This window comes from Saimiri boliviensis, chromosome 13 (assembly GCF_048565385.1).
Source record: "Saimiri boliviensis isolate mSaiBol1 chromosome 13, mSaiBol1.pri, whole genome shotgun sequence".
Classification (NCBI taxonomy): Eukaryota; Metazoa; Chordata; class Mammalia; order Primates; family Cebidae; genus Saimiri; species Saimiri boliviensis.
In genome coordinates, this window is record NC_133461.1 from 97,649,445 (window position 1) to 97,665,037 (window position 15,593).

General features: G+C 50.2%; 1 protein-coding gene across 3 annotated transcripts in view; it reads left to right on the forward strand.

Moving 5' to 3' along the window:
• SLC39A14 (solute carrier family 39 member 14) overlaps window positions 1–15,593 on the forward strand; it is a 61,631-nt gene that overhangs the window by 30,833 nt on the left and 15,205 nt on the right. For all 3 annotated transcript variants that reach the window (XM_074384047.1, XM_039461014.2, XM_074384046.1), the window contains exons 2-3: window positions 9,277–9,555; window positions 13,587–13,773. In XM_074384047.1, coding sequence (XP_074240148.1) covers window positions 9,292–9,555; window positions 13,587–13,773 — 451 coding nt within the window. In that variant the 5' untranslated portion in view covers window positions 9,277–9,291. The remainder of the gene's footprint in view (window positions 1–9,276; window positions 9,556–13,586; window positions 13,774–15,593) is intronic.

Genomic DNA, 15,593 nt, shown 5'->3' on the forward strand with positions numbered 1-15,593 from the left:
CAGTTGTCTTCTTTCTTTCTTTCTTTCTTTCTTTTTCTTTCTTTCCTTCCTTCCTTCCTTCCTTCCTTCCTTCCTTCCTTCCTTCCTTCCTTCCTTCTTTCTTCTTTCCTTTCTTTCTTTCTTTTGTTTGAGACAGTCTCACTCTGTTGCCAGGCTGGAGTACGATGCCATGATCTTGGCTCACTGCAACCTCCGCCTTTCAGGTTGAAGCGATTCCCCTGCCTCAGCCTCCCAAGTAGCTGGGACTGTAGGCTTGCACCACCACACCTGGCTAATTTTTTGTTTTGTTTTGTTTTAGTAGAGACAGGGTTTCACCGTGTTGGTCAGAATGGTCTTCATCTCCTGACCTCATGATCTGCCCACCTTGGCCTTCCAAAGTGCTGGGATTACAGGCTTGAGCCACTGTGCCCGGCCTCAATTTTCATAATAAACCCTTTTGGGGAATAAAGAGTTTCTTCTGGATGCCTAAAAAAAGTCTTAATCTTTTAAGGTTTGATAGCTGAACACTGTAATGTTTCAGTATTGAACATTTGGGGAATACAGGGCATTATATCAGTTTTCAGATTCTGTTTTTCCTTTCATTTCAGGAAAATCTTGTGTTTTGTTGTGGTTGGTTTTGTTTGAGACTGAGTCTTGCTCTGTCACCCAGGCTGAAGTGCAGTGGCACAGTCTCTGCTCACTGCAACCTTTGCCTCCTGGATCCAAGCAATTCTCCTGCCTCAGCCTCTCAAGTAGCTGGGACTACAGATGTGAGCCACCACACCTGATTAATTTTTATGTTTTTAATAGAGTCAGGGTTTCACCATATTGGCCAGGCTGGTCTCAGTTCCTGAGCTCAAGTGAGCCACTGCACCCAGCCAGGAAAATTTTGTGTTTTATCTTAGAACACATCTTCCATTTCATTCTTAGTGTTGCACCGGACCGATCATAGAAAGTCAACACCAAGACAAAAATATGCCAAATTGCAGGGTCTTTATTGCCGGTGGCCACGGAGGAGGACTCGCGTCTCTCCAACCCGCGGCCCCGAAAGGAGCGTGTGAAGACCCTTTATACCCGTAAAAATCACCTTGGGAGTGAGGGTGTGGGGCGGGGGCTGGCGGTGAGGGGGATTCCGAACATTCCAGTGGATTCCTGGGCTAAGTCGGGGTGAGGGGCTCCGGACATTCCGAGGGCCAGGGGCCCCTTTTGACATTCTAACTGTTATTTAAGTGATTCACAAAAGTCAAGATTAGCATTTGTTTTCACATTGTCTGGGTAAGGTGGCGAGTATAGTCCTTAATTACTTATTCACATTTGGGTTATAGAGAGCAGTTTCAACAGAAAGCTGAGGTATGGTTGAGGTATGCAGTTTTACGGGGCTTTTTACCATGTCACATTAGGTTCTTTTCTTCAGGAACAGGAGTTATCTTTCGTTAGTCTCTTTGTCTTCTCACTGTTTGCTTTCATTTATCTTGCCCATCTGCATTCGCTGCGATTATCTCAAACTTTCCTTTAGCTATTTATGCCTAGTGTTCCCTTTTTTTAACGCTAAGCATGTGGGAGTGATTTATATCCTGCTTAAGGTCATCGCCAAGGTCTGATTGTAAAAACTCAAAAAATTGCAGCCTCAGGCATAAACGGGTTAAATGACCAGCAGAATTTTGTTCTGTAATTGTCATAATGTATTATTCCTTGAGTGAGGTTTTATTCCTCTTTTTTTGGTAAGCCTGCATCCTTTTTTGGTCTCATTGGTTATAATCTCATCTTTGAGCTCTCGTCTCGTGGAATTAATGTTTTAATGAAGTTATTCCTTGGTGTGGTGCAGTGGTGAGGAGCGGCTTTCTCTGGAGTTGTGGTTTACCTGTCTGTTGCTTGCTGTGCCTGCTGTTTCTTTTCCTCTTGGTCTATGGGAGTGCAGTTCTGCTGACATGTTCTGTTGGCTCTAAAATAAGAAAGGAACTGTATTCTCCAGGTGGAGGCCGATTTATCCCTGCCTCGCAGCTCCAGGAGCACTAAGGGCCGGCTATTCGTGACCTATTTTCTGTAACCTGAAGGAATGCTGTGTGGTGAAGTGGGGAGCTGGATCTGTCCTCTATTTAGGGATGTAATCTCTGTAATGTGGCTCAGCTCACTTCCTTGGGAGTTGTATTCCATTTCTTTTAGAAGAGAAGGTACACTCAGCTGGGCACGGTGGCTCACGCTTGTAATCCCAGCACTTTGGGAGGCCACAGGAGGTGTATCACCTGATGTCAGGAGTTCAAGACCAGCTTGGCCAGCATGGTGAAACCCTGTCTCTACCAAAAATACAAAAATTAGCTGGTTGTGGTGGCACATGCCTGTAATCCCAGCTACTCAGGAGGCTGAGGCAAGGAGACTCACTTGAACCTGGGAGGCGGAGGTTACAGTGAGCCGAGATCACGCCACTGCACTCCAGCCTGGGCAACAGAGCAAGACTCCATCTCAATTGAAAAAAAAAAAAAAAAAAAAAGGCCGGGCATAGTGGCTTAAGCCTGTAATCCCAGCACTTTGAGAGGCCGAGATCGGTGGATCACAAGATCAGGAGTTCCAAGACCAGCCTGGCCAAGATGCTGAAACCTCGTCTCTACTAAAAATACAAAAATAAGTTGGGCATGGCGGCACGCGCCTATAATCCCAGCTACTCGGGAGGCTGAGGCAGGAGAATTGCTTGAACCGTGAGCTGAGATCGTGCCATTACACTCCAGCCTGGGTGACAGAGCAAGACTCCATCTCAAAAAAAAAGAGAGAGAGAGAGAGAAAGAATACTCACTGGAATTTGGAATTGGATCTGTCCCCCGTTCAGGACGTGGCCCTGGAGCCCTTACTTCCTTCCGCGGGAGTCGGCCCGTTGTTTTCGGTCCAGGTGCACCTTTTTTTTGCTTTTCCCCAGTAGCTTTTCCTCCTACTCCTCAACTGAAGAGGAAAAGGACTTCCTCTTGCCACATTTCGGGATGGGAGTGAGAGTTCTGGTTCTGCTCTTGTCATTTGGTTTGTCAGGGCTGGGCCAGGAATAGAATATGAGCCGTGCGTGGCGCCTCCTTCATTTTTCCCTTGCCTCTGGTTTTGAAGTTAATATATCTCAGATTAGATCTGTTTCCTTGTTTGGTTGCTGTTGGTGAACTTTTTTTTTTCTTTTAAAAATTTGTACTCATTTTGTTAATTGTCGGGGAAGGAAAATTATACTCCCATTTCAGTTTTTCATCTTAGGTCTTTATGTAATGTTTCAATCCACTTTCTCTTTTATAATGCTCATTAAACTCTGTACCTTTATTCTGCTCTTTTCAAACTAAGGATATGAGTTCATTGTAACAATATGTTGCTTGCAGTCCCACGGAAAACTGGGCTTCAGATACACGTCAGTGGGCCTTGCATTGCCAGGCAGCGCTTCCGGGGCCACTAGCACCGGCAGTCCGCAAGACAAGCAGCTCTGGATTTTTTTTTTATTCCTTAAGACCTCCGCCTTCCACCCTGGGGCCTTGTCCTTTGTCTGCAACTTGTCAGGGTTTTTCCCTAAGCCTGGGCTCCAGATGGCCCTTGGCTCACCCGGGGCCTTTTGTTATTGCGTGATGTACAGGGAACTCACCCTGAGCCACTGGTATCTGCCAGCTGGAGATACATTCCTATTAGGCTGAGCGGTCGCAGCCCTGGAGTGGGGCAGAGATGGAAGGTGGAGAAAGCCGCTTGCTGGAAGGGCTGATGCAGAAATGAGCTGTTTCCTGGGAGAGAACCCCAAGGGAGTGGTGGGAGCTGCCTTTGTAGTTACTGTCTTCTGGATGCTCATAAGCTGGGTGATGTGCAGAGACCGTGGGTACCTCAGAGACCCGTTTCTCTGTTCCTGAGGAATATGTGAGAACCAGACGGCTCATTTGACATCCTTTGAGAAGACAGTAGTGGGGAAGGCTTAGGGTGATTCACTGATGCTAGTCTGTGGTGGAACCAAGAGCTCTGGGGAATGGAATTTCTTTTTTTTTTTTGAGATGGAGTCTCGCTCTGTCACCCAGACTGGAGTGCGGTGGCGCGATCTCCGCTCACTGCAACCTCTGCCTCCCAAGTTCGAGTGATTCTCCTGCCTCAGCCTCCTAAGTAGCTGGGATTACAGGCATGTGCCACCACGCCTGGCTATTTTTGTATTTTTAGTAGAGGGGGTTTCTCCATGTTGGCCAGGCTGGTCTTGAACTGCTGATCTCAGGTGATCTGCCCGCCGTGGCCTCCCAGAGTGCTGGGATTGCTGGCGGGAACCACCGTGCCTGCCCGGGAAACATAATTTCTATCAGCGTAGCTTCTACTTGGCCTCCCCGTCCACTCCCTCACCCAACCTTTGCAACCCTGTGGTCTTCCTTTGTGTAGACCACCAGGCTTCTCATAATTTTAAGTAAAATGTTTCATAAAACCCCAGTTTAGACTGCCTTCAAACCCTCTGCCACCCCAGAGCCGGCAGCTGACTCTGACCCCTGAGTTAAGAGTCCCAGCCTGGCAATGTTCTGTGCACCCACACGGCCTGTGCTTGGCAGGCACAGTGCGCACGAGGGGGCAGAGGGCAGACACACAGCTTCTTGGCTTCGGAAATGGTCTGAGTTGGGCAAGTTTGGAGCACGTGAGCTTAGTTTTCATGTTTTGTTTCTGCGCCCAGGATCTGAGAGCGGGAGTGGTGGGCTCCCTGGCCAGCGTGGGGTGGGTGGGGCGGGTGTGGGGGGTGGTCAGGAAGGGAAGGGGACGAGTGGATGCCCATTTGCTCGGACGCCCTGCTGGTTTCTGCTGCCTCTTCTCATATCTGTGCCCAGCCTCTAGAGCAGGCGTCCCCAAACTGCGGCCCCCTGAGGCCATTTATCCGGCCCCCCGCCACACTTCAGGAAGGGGCACCTCTTTCATTGGTGGTCAGTGAGAGGAGCACAGTATGTGGCGGCCCTCCAACGGTCTGAGGGACAGTGAACTGGCCCCCTGTGTAAAAAGTCTGGGGACGCCTGCTCTAGAGCCAGTGTCACAGAAGCGAATGTTCCTCTCGGAGAGGGAAGGTGGGCATAGAAAACAGTGCATCATGCTGGAGATCACGGGAGCGTCTGTGCGGGACAGAAGTGCCGCTTCTAAGCGGAGCTGCTTCTGCACCAAGTGAAGGGTGACGGACGGTAGGTGGAATTCCATTAGGGGCCTCCGGATGAATAGTAAGGCAACTTCTGAGCTTCCACGGAGGAAGGTTCCAGAACAGGCGTTGCTTGCTTTCTCCTGTGTCTCCCTCCCACCTCCCCCAAGGTTGGGTCTGGCGCCTTAGCCAGAGAAGGAGGGCAGTAAAATAATTTTACTTCTTTGACCCTGAGGCAGAGAGACTCCAGTGGGAAGAGCTAGCCCGGGGGCACTCCCAGGCCACAGCACACTTTGTCTCCTTCCCACTTGTCTTCCCTGAAAGGTGTCCTTTCTTACTTGAGGGCAGCTGGCCCAGCTCCCTAGGGGGACTGGAGTGGCTCTCCAGAGGCCACACATGACATGGAATCTGGCGCGGCTTCCTCTCGCAGCTGGGGCCACGCACACGGATCCCTGCACCCCTACCCAGCGGCCTCAGCAGCTGTGTGTGTCTCCCTCTTCTTTCCTCATACCCTTTACAAACATTTTCCCCGCTAAGAATAACTTGCAGTTATAAGAAAACAAAACTCCACTGGAGCGGAAAACTCCTCTTTCATGCCAAAAGGCCAGGGTCGCTTGGATTTAGAGTGTCACTGGCAGCTTCTAGATCCTCCCCAACCCTTGTGGGTGAGTCCATGTCTCAAGAGCTGGGCCAGGCAGGAGGGCTCTGCTAGCTGAACTTGCACACCCCGTGGGGACAGATCTAGACCTGAGCCTGGTTGCTGTCTTGTGGGTGTCTGATGCCCAGTGTAGGGCATGTCCTGGAGGAAAGAACAGCTGTGTCGCGGGGAAGAAAAGGTCACCTGGGAGAAGCAAAGGTGGCCCTGTGGGCTCATTCTTCCAATGGTACAGCCCGAAGGCTCCTCTTCCCTAGCACTCCAAGCTGTCACAGCAGCCACCTGGGGTGTCACAGGGCCACTGGGTCAGGGAAAAGCAAATGCTTCATAAATGCTCACCTCTGCCAGGTGAGTGGTGCACGCCTGTAATCCCAGCACTGTGGAAGGCCAAGGTGGGCAGATCACAAGGTCAACAGATCGAGACCTTCCTGGCCAACATGGTGAAACTTCGTCTCTACTAAAAATACAAAAATTAGCCGGGCGTGGTGGTGCGTGCCTGTATTCCCAGCTATTCAGTGGTGGGGGCTGAGGCAGGAGAATCACTTGAACCCGGGAGGTAGAGGTTGCAGTGAGCTGAGATCACGCCACTGCACTTCAGCTTGGCAACAGAGGAGACTCCGTCTCAAAAAAACAAAAATAAAAAGAAGGTCATCTCTAGGTGAATGCTGGCCAGGTAAAGCTGCTAAAATCACCCAGAGTTTATCACACCCCTGAAGTCTTTTGGGGTTTGTTTCCTCCGTGGTTTGAAGTTACCACAGATGAATTTGAAAAATGCAGCTGAGGTGGGAACATCGGTTGGTTATCTTGTTGAAATGCCCCTAGAGGAGGAGCAGTGGGACACAGTCTGTCCTCTAAAGGGACCCTGCGGCTGTCCCCTCATAGCATTGCAGGGCGTTGTAAGCCAAGGTTTGGATGCTTGTTGGGGCTGTTAGACATCAGGAATGATCTGCACAGAGAGAGACATGCAGGACTTTGTGGATCTCCGTGGGATCCAGGACGTGTATTTTTATGTCTTCATGCAGAGGGCATGGTGGCTAAGAAAGCACTGAATTTAACATCATTCAGACCAGGCATCGATTTACAAAGCAGTTCCGCTTCTGGCTTTGCTGCTTTCTTCTGTGGGTCACGTTTCCTAATCTCTGAACCCCAGTGTCCTTGTCTGTTACATGGGTAAGTTTCCCAGATTCTGTTACAGGAACGGGGGATGCCAAGCACTTTAGCAAGGTCTGCGCTTGGTGATGCTAGCTGCTTCCATCATTTCACTGCCCTTCTTTTCTAAATGCAGGCAGACCTCCCCCTTGTTTTGACAGCACAGCTCATGCCGTCGACAGTTCAGTCTGCTCCGATGGATAACCACTTTCTTTGTACGATAGGTTTTTAGTCATTTTTTGCCTAAGATCCACCCTGCTCACCATAGTTTAACATTTGTCTCTTGGTAGAGATTTGAGAGTTGTGAGTCTCAGAGTAGCACTTTTGAAACAAGTAGCACTTGGGGCTGATGCCCAGTCCATCTCTGTAGACTCAAAAGTATATATTCCACTGAAGAGCGGTATTTTATGTCCCCAGATTCTGTGCATGCCCCATACATGGATCCTAAAGCATGTAATGTCCCTTGGGTATATCACAGTAGGGGACTTATGTGACATGTGTACCCTGGGCCTGGAGTTAGGATACTTTACGTGGCCACGGGATATTCCTGGCTGTTTCATTGGCAGCCTGATGTTTGGGCTGAGAGAGTCAGAATCGGGCGAATCCTGATGATTATAAGTCGTATAATTATTATAGCTAAACGTTACAGAGTGCTTTCTATATGGTTCAGGTACTTGGGAGGGGCTGTGCCATAGCTTATGCTATTAGATCTTCACAGTAATCTAATGAGGTGGATACCAGTTTTACAGGTGATACAACAAAGGGTAGAGGGAAGCCGGGTGCTTGCCTGTAGTGACTTAATAAGCAGCTGTGCAGAAATTCAAGCCAGGTTTTTCTGACACCGAGGGCTATGGTAAGCTGCAGCGCTGCTTTGAGTGATTGTAGAATGTTGACTCTAGTGAAATAATTTATCCGAGATCACATTGCCGGTAAGTGGCTGGGCCAGGATTCAGGCGAGCCTGCTCTCAGCTACTCTGCTGCTGTTCCTCTGTCATAAGCAAAGGCCCCGAGGCGGGGTGTGTGATTCACTGCGATTAATGTCCAAGCCCTGGGTGCCTGGGGAAGAAACGGCTGCAGTGATTGGCTGCTTCTGGGTTTGGAGCAAGGAGGCTCATTTTCCCCTCTTGATAATTTGTTTAGATCACTAATTAAATTCTAACCATACTAAGGGAAATGGTTAACACGAGAAAAATCATCATGAGTCTTACTACCTCAAGCTTTCATTTGTCTTGTTTTTTTCTCTCTCTCGCTCTTTTTCCCCTTTTTCCTTCCCTCCTTCCTGTCTTTCTCTCTTTTTTTTTTTTCTCTCTCTCACTGCACCCAGGCCATGTTTATTTTTTAATAGCTTTATTTCAGAGGATTTCAAACATATATAAAAGTAGACAGGGCCAGGTGCGGTGGCTGACACCTATAATCCCAGCACTTTGGGAGGCTGAGGTGGGTGGATCACGGGAGCCCAGAAGCTTGAGACCAGCCTGGCCAACATAGTAGAACCCCGTCTCTACTAAAAATACAAAAATTAGCCAGGCATGGTGGCACACGTCTGTAATCCCAGCTCCTCAGGAGACTGAGCTAGGAGAACTGCTCAGACCTGGGAGGCAGAGGTTGCAGTGAGCCAAGATTCAAACACTGCACTTTAGCCTGGGAGACAGAGTAAGACTGTCTGAAAAAAAACAAAACAAAAAACAGAAACAGAGAATCTGATGAATTCCCATGTACCGGTTGCTTAGTTTCAGTGAATATCAGCTCATCCCTCATCACCTCTCATCCACACCCCCGTGCTTATACCCCCTCCTTTATTAGTTTGAAGCAGAACCCAGATCAGATGGTAAATCCATGATTATTTTAGTATCTCTAAAAGGACTTCTAAAAAATCATAACCGGCGGGGCTCAGTGGCTTATGCCTGTAATCCCAGCGAGGCGGGTGGATCGCCTGAGGTAAGGAGTTTGAGACCAACATGCCCAACATGATGAAACCCCGTCTCTACTAAAAATAGAAAAAAATTAGCCAGGCGTGGTGATGTGTGCCTGTAATCCCAGCTATTCAGGAGGCTGAGGCAGGAGAATCACTTGAACCCGGGAGGCGGAGGTTGCAGTGAGCTGAGATTGTGCCGCTGCACTCCCGCCTGGGCAACGAGTGAAACTCTGTCTCAAAGAAAAAAAAAAAAAACCAACATAATCACATTGCTGTTTTATTTTTTAAACTAAACCTATTGAGTTTGTCCATTTTATTAGTTTTTATTCTGTCCTTTCAAAAGGAGGGTTTATTCAAAGGTGAATTCAAGAAGGAGCAGAGGCAGAGACTGACCGAGAGTCTTGCCGTGTTGAGTGCGTGGCGGACGCGCTGTCGCTGCGCACAGGGAGAGGCCTCAGCCTCACCTGCCTTTCTCTCTCACAGGCTTATTTAGTCACCATGAAGCTGCTGCACCCGGCCTTGCACAGCTGCCTCCTGCTGACCCTGCTCGGCTTATGGACACCCAGCCCCGAGGCTCACGCTGCGTCCCCAGGCGCGGCCGCTCTCAGCGCCGCCTCCTTCCTGCAGGATCTAATGCGTCGCTATGGCGAGGGTGACAGCCTCACTCTGCAGCAGCTGAAGGCCCTGCTCAACCACCTGGATGTGGGGGTGGGCCGGGATAATGTCACCCAGCACATGCAGGGACACAGGAACCTCTCCACGGTAAGACTCCCCTGTAAGCCAGCAGCCCCGCTCAGCACAGTCCCTGGCCTCTTGGGGTTTCTTGTCTGGCTGGCCCAGGGCAGCCTGGCAGCTTGTCAGAGGTAGGATGAGGCAGGTCAGTCTTGAAGACAGAATGGACAGGCCAATTCTTGTTTCCCTGTTGTCTGAATCAGCATATTCTGAGTCTTCTGCAGTACTTTCTGACTCTACCCCTGCCCCCCGCCCCACCTAGGTGTCCTGAAGCCCTTAATAAAAGGCAGCCTGGGGCCAGTGGTTCACGCCTGTCATCCCAGCACTTTGGGAGGCCAAGGCCGGTGGATCACCCGAGGTCAGGAGTTTGAGACCAGACTGTCCAGCATGGTGAAATCCCAACTCTACTAAAAATACAAAAATCAGCCAGGCGTGGTGGTGGGTGCCTGTGATACCAGTTACTCGGGAGGCTGAGGCAGGAGAATTGCTTGCACCCAGCAAGGTGGAGGTTGCAGTGAGCCCTGATCTCACCCCTGCACTCCAGCCTGTGCAGCAGAGCAAGTCTCAAAACAAAACAAAGGCAGCCTGGAAGTGAGGTTCTCAGCCCCAGACTCTTCCTTAGAGCTGCACTTGAGTCACTCGGAAATGCTGAGAAAACACAGCTCCCAGACTAGCATTTCTCATAGAGTACCGTTTCCAGAGCCTGTTAACTATCCCAGTGAGCCCGCAGTCCCTCCAGGTGCAGCGGCGATTATCTGCATTTTACAGGAGAGGACACCAAGGGTCCCGCGGTGAGTCCCTGCAGAGACCCAGGCTGGAACGCCAGGTCTTTTTGGCTGCCAGTTCTGTGTTCTTTCTTCCATGTTATCTCTGCTAATCAGACTCTGGGGCTATTTGTGGCAGCCAAATATAAGTCAGCCGGCAAAATCTTTATATATCGACTTTGTTCCCTATGCTGGTGTTGTGAGAAATAGAGAAAAATGAGTCATATTTAGGGAGTTGACTGGCATGATGGGGAGCTTAACCAACAGAGGACAAAGTCAGCAGTGCTGAAATGAAGCATTGCATTTTGTGGGTTGGACAGTAATTGTAGGATGCAGAAATGAGAGGGGGAGAGGAGTGTGCTGGAGTCATCCGTGCAGGCTCATGCATGCAGTGTCCTCGAGCTGCCCCTTGAGATGAGTGCAGTGTGGAGATAAATGGGACAGGGCGGGCCGGGCACAGTGGCTTACGCCTGTAATCGCAGCACTCTGGGAGGCTGAAGCAGGCAGATCACTTGAGGTCAGGAGTTCGAGACCAGCCTGGCCAACAGGGTGAAACCCCGTCTCTACTAAAAATATAAAAATTAGCCAGGTATGGTGGTAGGTGCCTGTAATCCCAGCTACTCCGGAGGTTGAGGTAAGAGAATCACTTGAACCCAGGAGGTGGAGGTCATAGTGAGCTGAGGTTGCACCATTGCACTCCAGCCTGGGTGAAAGAGCGAGACTCCGTCTCAAAAAAAAAAAAAAAAAAAAGGCCGGGCACGGTGGCTCAAGCCTGTAATCCCAGCACTTTGGGAGGCCGAGGTGGGCGGATCACAAGGTCAAGAGATCGAGACTATCCTGGCCAACATGGTGAAACACCGTCTCTACTAAAAATACAAAAATTAGCTGGGCGTGGTAGCGCGTGCCTGTAATCCCAGCTACTCGGGAGGCTGAGGCAGGAGAATTGCTTGAAACCAGGAGGCGGAGGTTGCGGTGAGCCGAGATTGTGCCACTGCACTCCAGCCTAGCGCCTGGCGACAGAGTGAGACTCTGTCTCAAAAAAAAAAAAAAAGGCAAGGGACAGGGGTGATCATGTGGTGTGGATGCAGAATGACTTGAGCGCAGCAGACACCGGGGCCAGGGAGGAGTGCACCCTGTGTCCCCCGGGTGCAGTGACATGGGTCTCAGGACCTGCCAGGACAGCAGCAGCATCAGCATCTCGGGGTCACAGGAGGCTAGCCCTCGGCCTTTAGAAGCCCAGGCACATATTTTGGCAGCACAGTCAGAGTGCTGACTCTCAGAGATACGCCCATGTGAGACCAAACTCAGAAAAGGCCTGGCATGTAGGTGTAGACGGTATAATTAGAAGTGGAGCTACAGATTTCACAGGAACGGTTCGTGAGAAGCGCTTACCTGCCACCTCCTAAGGTAACCGTGAGGCAGCTGCTGGCTGGCCACGGCCCACTTTGAATCTTCAGGTTTTCCTCCCCTTGCCTCTGGGAACATACATGTCCTCAGGCTGAGGGCAGTCGTGTATGGTTGAGGATGTGTGGGGCTAGTTGGGCAGCAGCACCGTTTCGGCGGAGCCCCACCGCTAGACATTTCAGCTTCAGAGAAGTAGCTGGAACCTGTGTTTTAATGTAATAGCTCCCTGGGCTATTGTGACTTGCAGCCAGATTTGGTATGAAGCTTGTATCTTCAGGCACACACACAGAATGGTGTTTTCTTTGTCTCTTCTTTTCTTTTTTTCTTTTTTCTTTTTTGAGAGGGAGTCTCGCTCTCTTGCCCAGGCTGGAGTGCAGTGGCGCAATGTCAGTTCACTGCAACCTCCATCTCCTGCGTTCAAGCAATTCTCCTGCCGCAGCCTCCCAAGTAGCTGGGATTATAGGTGTGCACCACCACGCCCAGCTAATTTTTGTATTTTTATTAGAGACAGGGTTTCACCATATTGGTCAGGCTGGTTTTGAACTCTTGACTTCAAGTGATCTGCCTATCTTGGCCTCCCAAAGTGCTGGGATTATAGACGTGAGCCATTGTGCCCAGCCCCAGAATGTTGTTTTCTAGAAACCATGCCCTAGTGACAATTTTTTTTTTTTTTTAAGAGACAAGGTTTTGCTCTGTCACCCAGGCTGGAGGGCAGTGACATGATCATAGCTCACTCACTGTAGCCTCTAACTTCCGGGCTCTCACAGTCCGCCTGCTGCATCCTCCTCAGTAGTTGAGACTACACGTATGTGCCACCATACCTCTCTAATTGTTAAATTTTTTGTAGAGAAGGGCTCTCATTATATTGCCCAGGCTGGTCTCCAGTTTCTGGCCTCAAGTGATCCTCCTGCCTTGGCCTTCCAAAGTGCTGGGATTACAGTGTTAGCCACCATGTGTGGCCACTTTGGTGACAGTGATAGAAATGTTGTTATTCTTAAAATGTCTCAGGCACTTATTTACAGATGGTTGTGCTTATAATGTGTTAACTTTCACAGCTAGCTGAGCCATAAGGATCACTTACTAATTGTTGTTGTTGTTGTTGTTTTTTGAGACAGAATCTCACTCTGTTGCCCAGGCTGGACTGCAATGGCATGATCTTGGCTCACTGCAACCGCTGCCTCCCAGGTTCCAGCAATTCTCCTGCCTCAGCCTCCTGAGTAGCTGGGATTTCAGGGGTGTGCCACTGTGCCTGGCTAATTTTTGTATTTTTAGGAGACACGGGATTTCACTAGGCTGGTCTTGAATTGCTGACCCCGTGATTCACGCACTTCAGCCTCTGAAAGTGCTGGGATTACAGTCGTGAGCCACTGTGCCCGGCTCTACTCACCTTTTTTTTTTCTTTTCTTTTCTTTTTTTTTTTTTTGAGATGGAGTCTCACTCTGTTACCCAGGCTGGAGTGCAGTGGCACAATCTCGGCTCACCGCAACCTCCGCCTGCTAGGTTCAAGTGATTGCCCTGCCTCAGCCTCCAGAGTAGCTGGGATTACAGGCGTGTGTCACCGTGCCCGGCTAATTTTTGTATTTTTAGTAGAGATGTTGTTTCACCACGTTGGTCTGGCTGGTCTTGAACTCCTGACCTCGTGATCCGCCTGCCTTGGCCTCCCAAAGTGCTGGGATTACAGGCATGAGACACCACACCTGGCTCTACTTACTAGTTTTTTAAGTTTAGGGGACACCTTGCCCTCATCCCTAGACTAGATGAATCTACAAATTCCCTGAAATTTGGACCTCTCTGTCTGTTTTTTCCTCTGGGAAGGCTGAATAGGTTGCTACTTAGCGGGTCAAGGCCTGATCTTTGGGGTCTGAGTGGCTTCCTGCCCTTCCTGTGTTTCAGTGCTTTAGTTCTGGAGACCTCTTCGCTGCCCACAATTTCAGCGAGCAGTCACGGATTGGGAGCAGCGAGCTCCAGGAGTTCTGCCCCACCATCCTCCAGCAGCTGGATTCTCGAGCCTGCACTTCAGAGAACCAGGAAAATGAGGAGAATGAGCAGACGGAGGAGGGGCGGCCAAGTGCTGTCGAAGGTGAGCCAGGCTGGGCAGGCAGGAGCCCGTCTCCCGGCCCGTCCTGTCTCACAAGGACTTCCGGGCTCGGCTGCTGCTGCTCACCGAAGGCCTAACCAGTGATATCCAGGAGGAGCTTGTCAGCATCAGGAGGGGGATCGATGATTGTACGGTCAATGTTTGTATTCGCAAGGCTGGCCTAAAACATTGTCAGACTCCTGGGCTGTAGCTGGTGCGTGTTCAGAGCGTTGGACTTTTCAAGCATCCTATGGATGCCTTTTTGGTCCATTTTTTATTTTATGTTGAACCACAGGGGCCCAGTACTTTGGTTTTTTTAATGTTTCTTTTTTTTTTTTTTTTTTTTTTGGAGATAGAATCTCACTCTGTCTCTGAGGCTGGAGTCCAATGGTGCGATCGTAGCTCACTGAAGCCTTGACCTTCTGGGCTCAAGTGATCCTCCTCCCTCCGCCTCCTGAGTAGCTCGGACTACATGTGAGCACTACCATGCCCAGTTAATTTTTAAATTTTTTGTAGAAATAGGACATTACCTAGGCTGGTCTCAAACTCCTCGGTTCAAGTGATCCTTCTGTCTTGGCCTCCCAAATTGCTGGGATCACAGGCCTGAGCCTCTGTACCTGGCTCACTTTGGTTTTATAGTTTTACCTTGAAGACCTCCAGGAGGCTGCACTTGGCCCCCTGAATCCTCCCTGCCCTCCCCATCCCAGTCTCCCTGGTCCGGTGATAGTGGGCTTGCCGTGAGCTGTGAGCGTACACCCCGATTGCCTAAGCCCCACAGGGCCGGCATGTGCTGCCTACTCTGGGCACCCGGAGTATGCTGTTTATGCTACTGTAAGTCGCTGTTTTCTGCTGTCATTATTTACTTGTACGGTTTCTCTCGTTTTGTTCTGTTTCTTCGAGACAGAGTTGCATTCTTGTTACCCAGGCTGGAGTGCAATGGCAGGATCTTGGCTCACTGTAACCACTCTAACCTCCCCCTCCTGGGTTCAAGTGCTTCTCCTGCCTCAGCCTCCCAAGTAGCTGGGATTACAGGCGTGCGCCACCATGCCCTGCTAACGTTTTGTATTTAATAGAGATGGGATTTCACCATGTTAGTCAGGCTGGTCTCAAACGCCCGACCTCAGGTGATCACCCGCCTCAGCCTTCCAAAGTGCTAGGATTACAGACGTGTAGCACCGCACCCGGCCTGCTTTTATGTTTTTTAAGCTTCCATGCTGTTTGCAACCGTCTGTAGAAAAGATGAGTTTCCTTTGGATAGCAGTTTTCACAGAGCTTCCCTAGGCTTCTCTGCAGCATCTGGCGAGAGATGGACTCAGCGAATGTTTACTGATGGATTGGTGGAGCGCGTTCTGCCCCATCACACATGAATTCAGAATAGGCCAGCCCCAGGCAGCAGGAGTGTGTCCCCACCCACAGTAATAGAGGCCCTCGTCTGTTCTTGTTCCTCCACAGTATGGGGCTTTGGTTTTCTCTGTGTCTCACTGATTAACCTGGCCTCTCTCCTGGGAGTCCTCGTCCTGCCCTGCACGGAGAAAGCGTTTTTCAGCCGTGTGCTCACTTACTTCATCGCCCTGTCCATTGGAACGCTGCTGTCTAACGCGCTATTCCAGCTCATCCCAGAGGTGCAGTAGAACAGAATCGTGTGCGTCCTCTTTCCCTGGCACAGCTGAGCCAGTCCCTTCCTCCGCTACCCTGGGCTCCAAGGCATCCAATGACTGCCACCTGAGAATTGAACCTGTCCCTCATATCAAAGCCACCGGTGACTTCTAACTCTGGGTCTCAGGGCCCACCTCTCACTCCTCTGGCCTCTGCAGGTGCTGTCA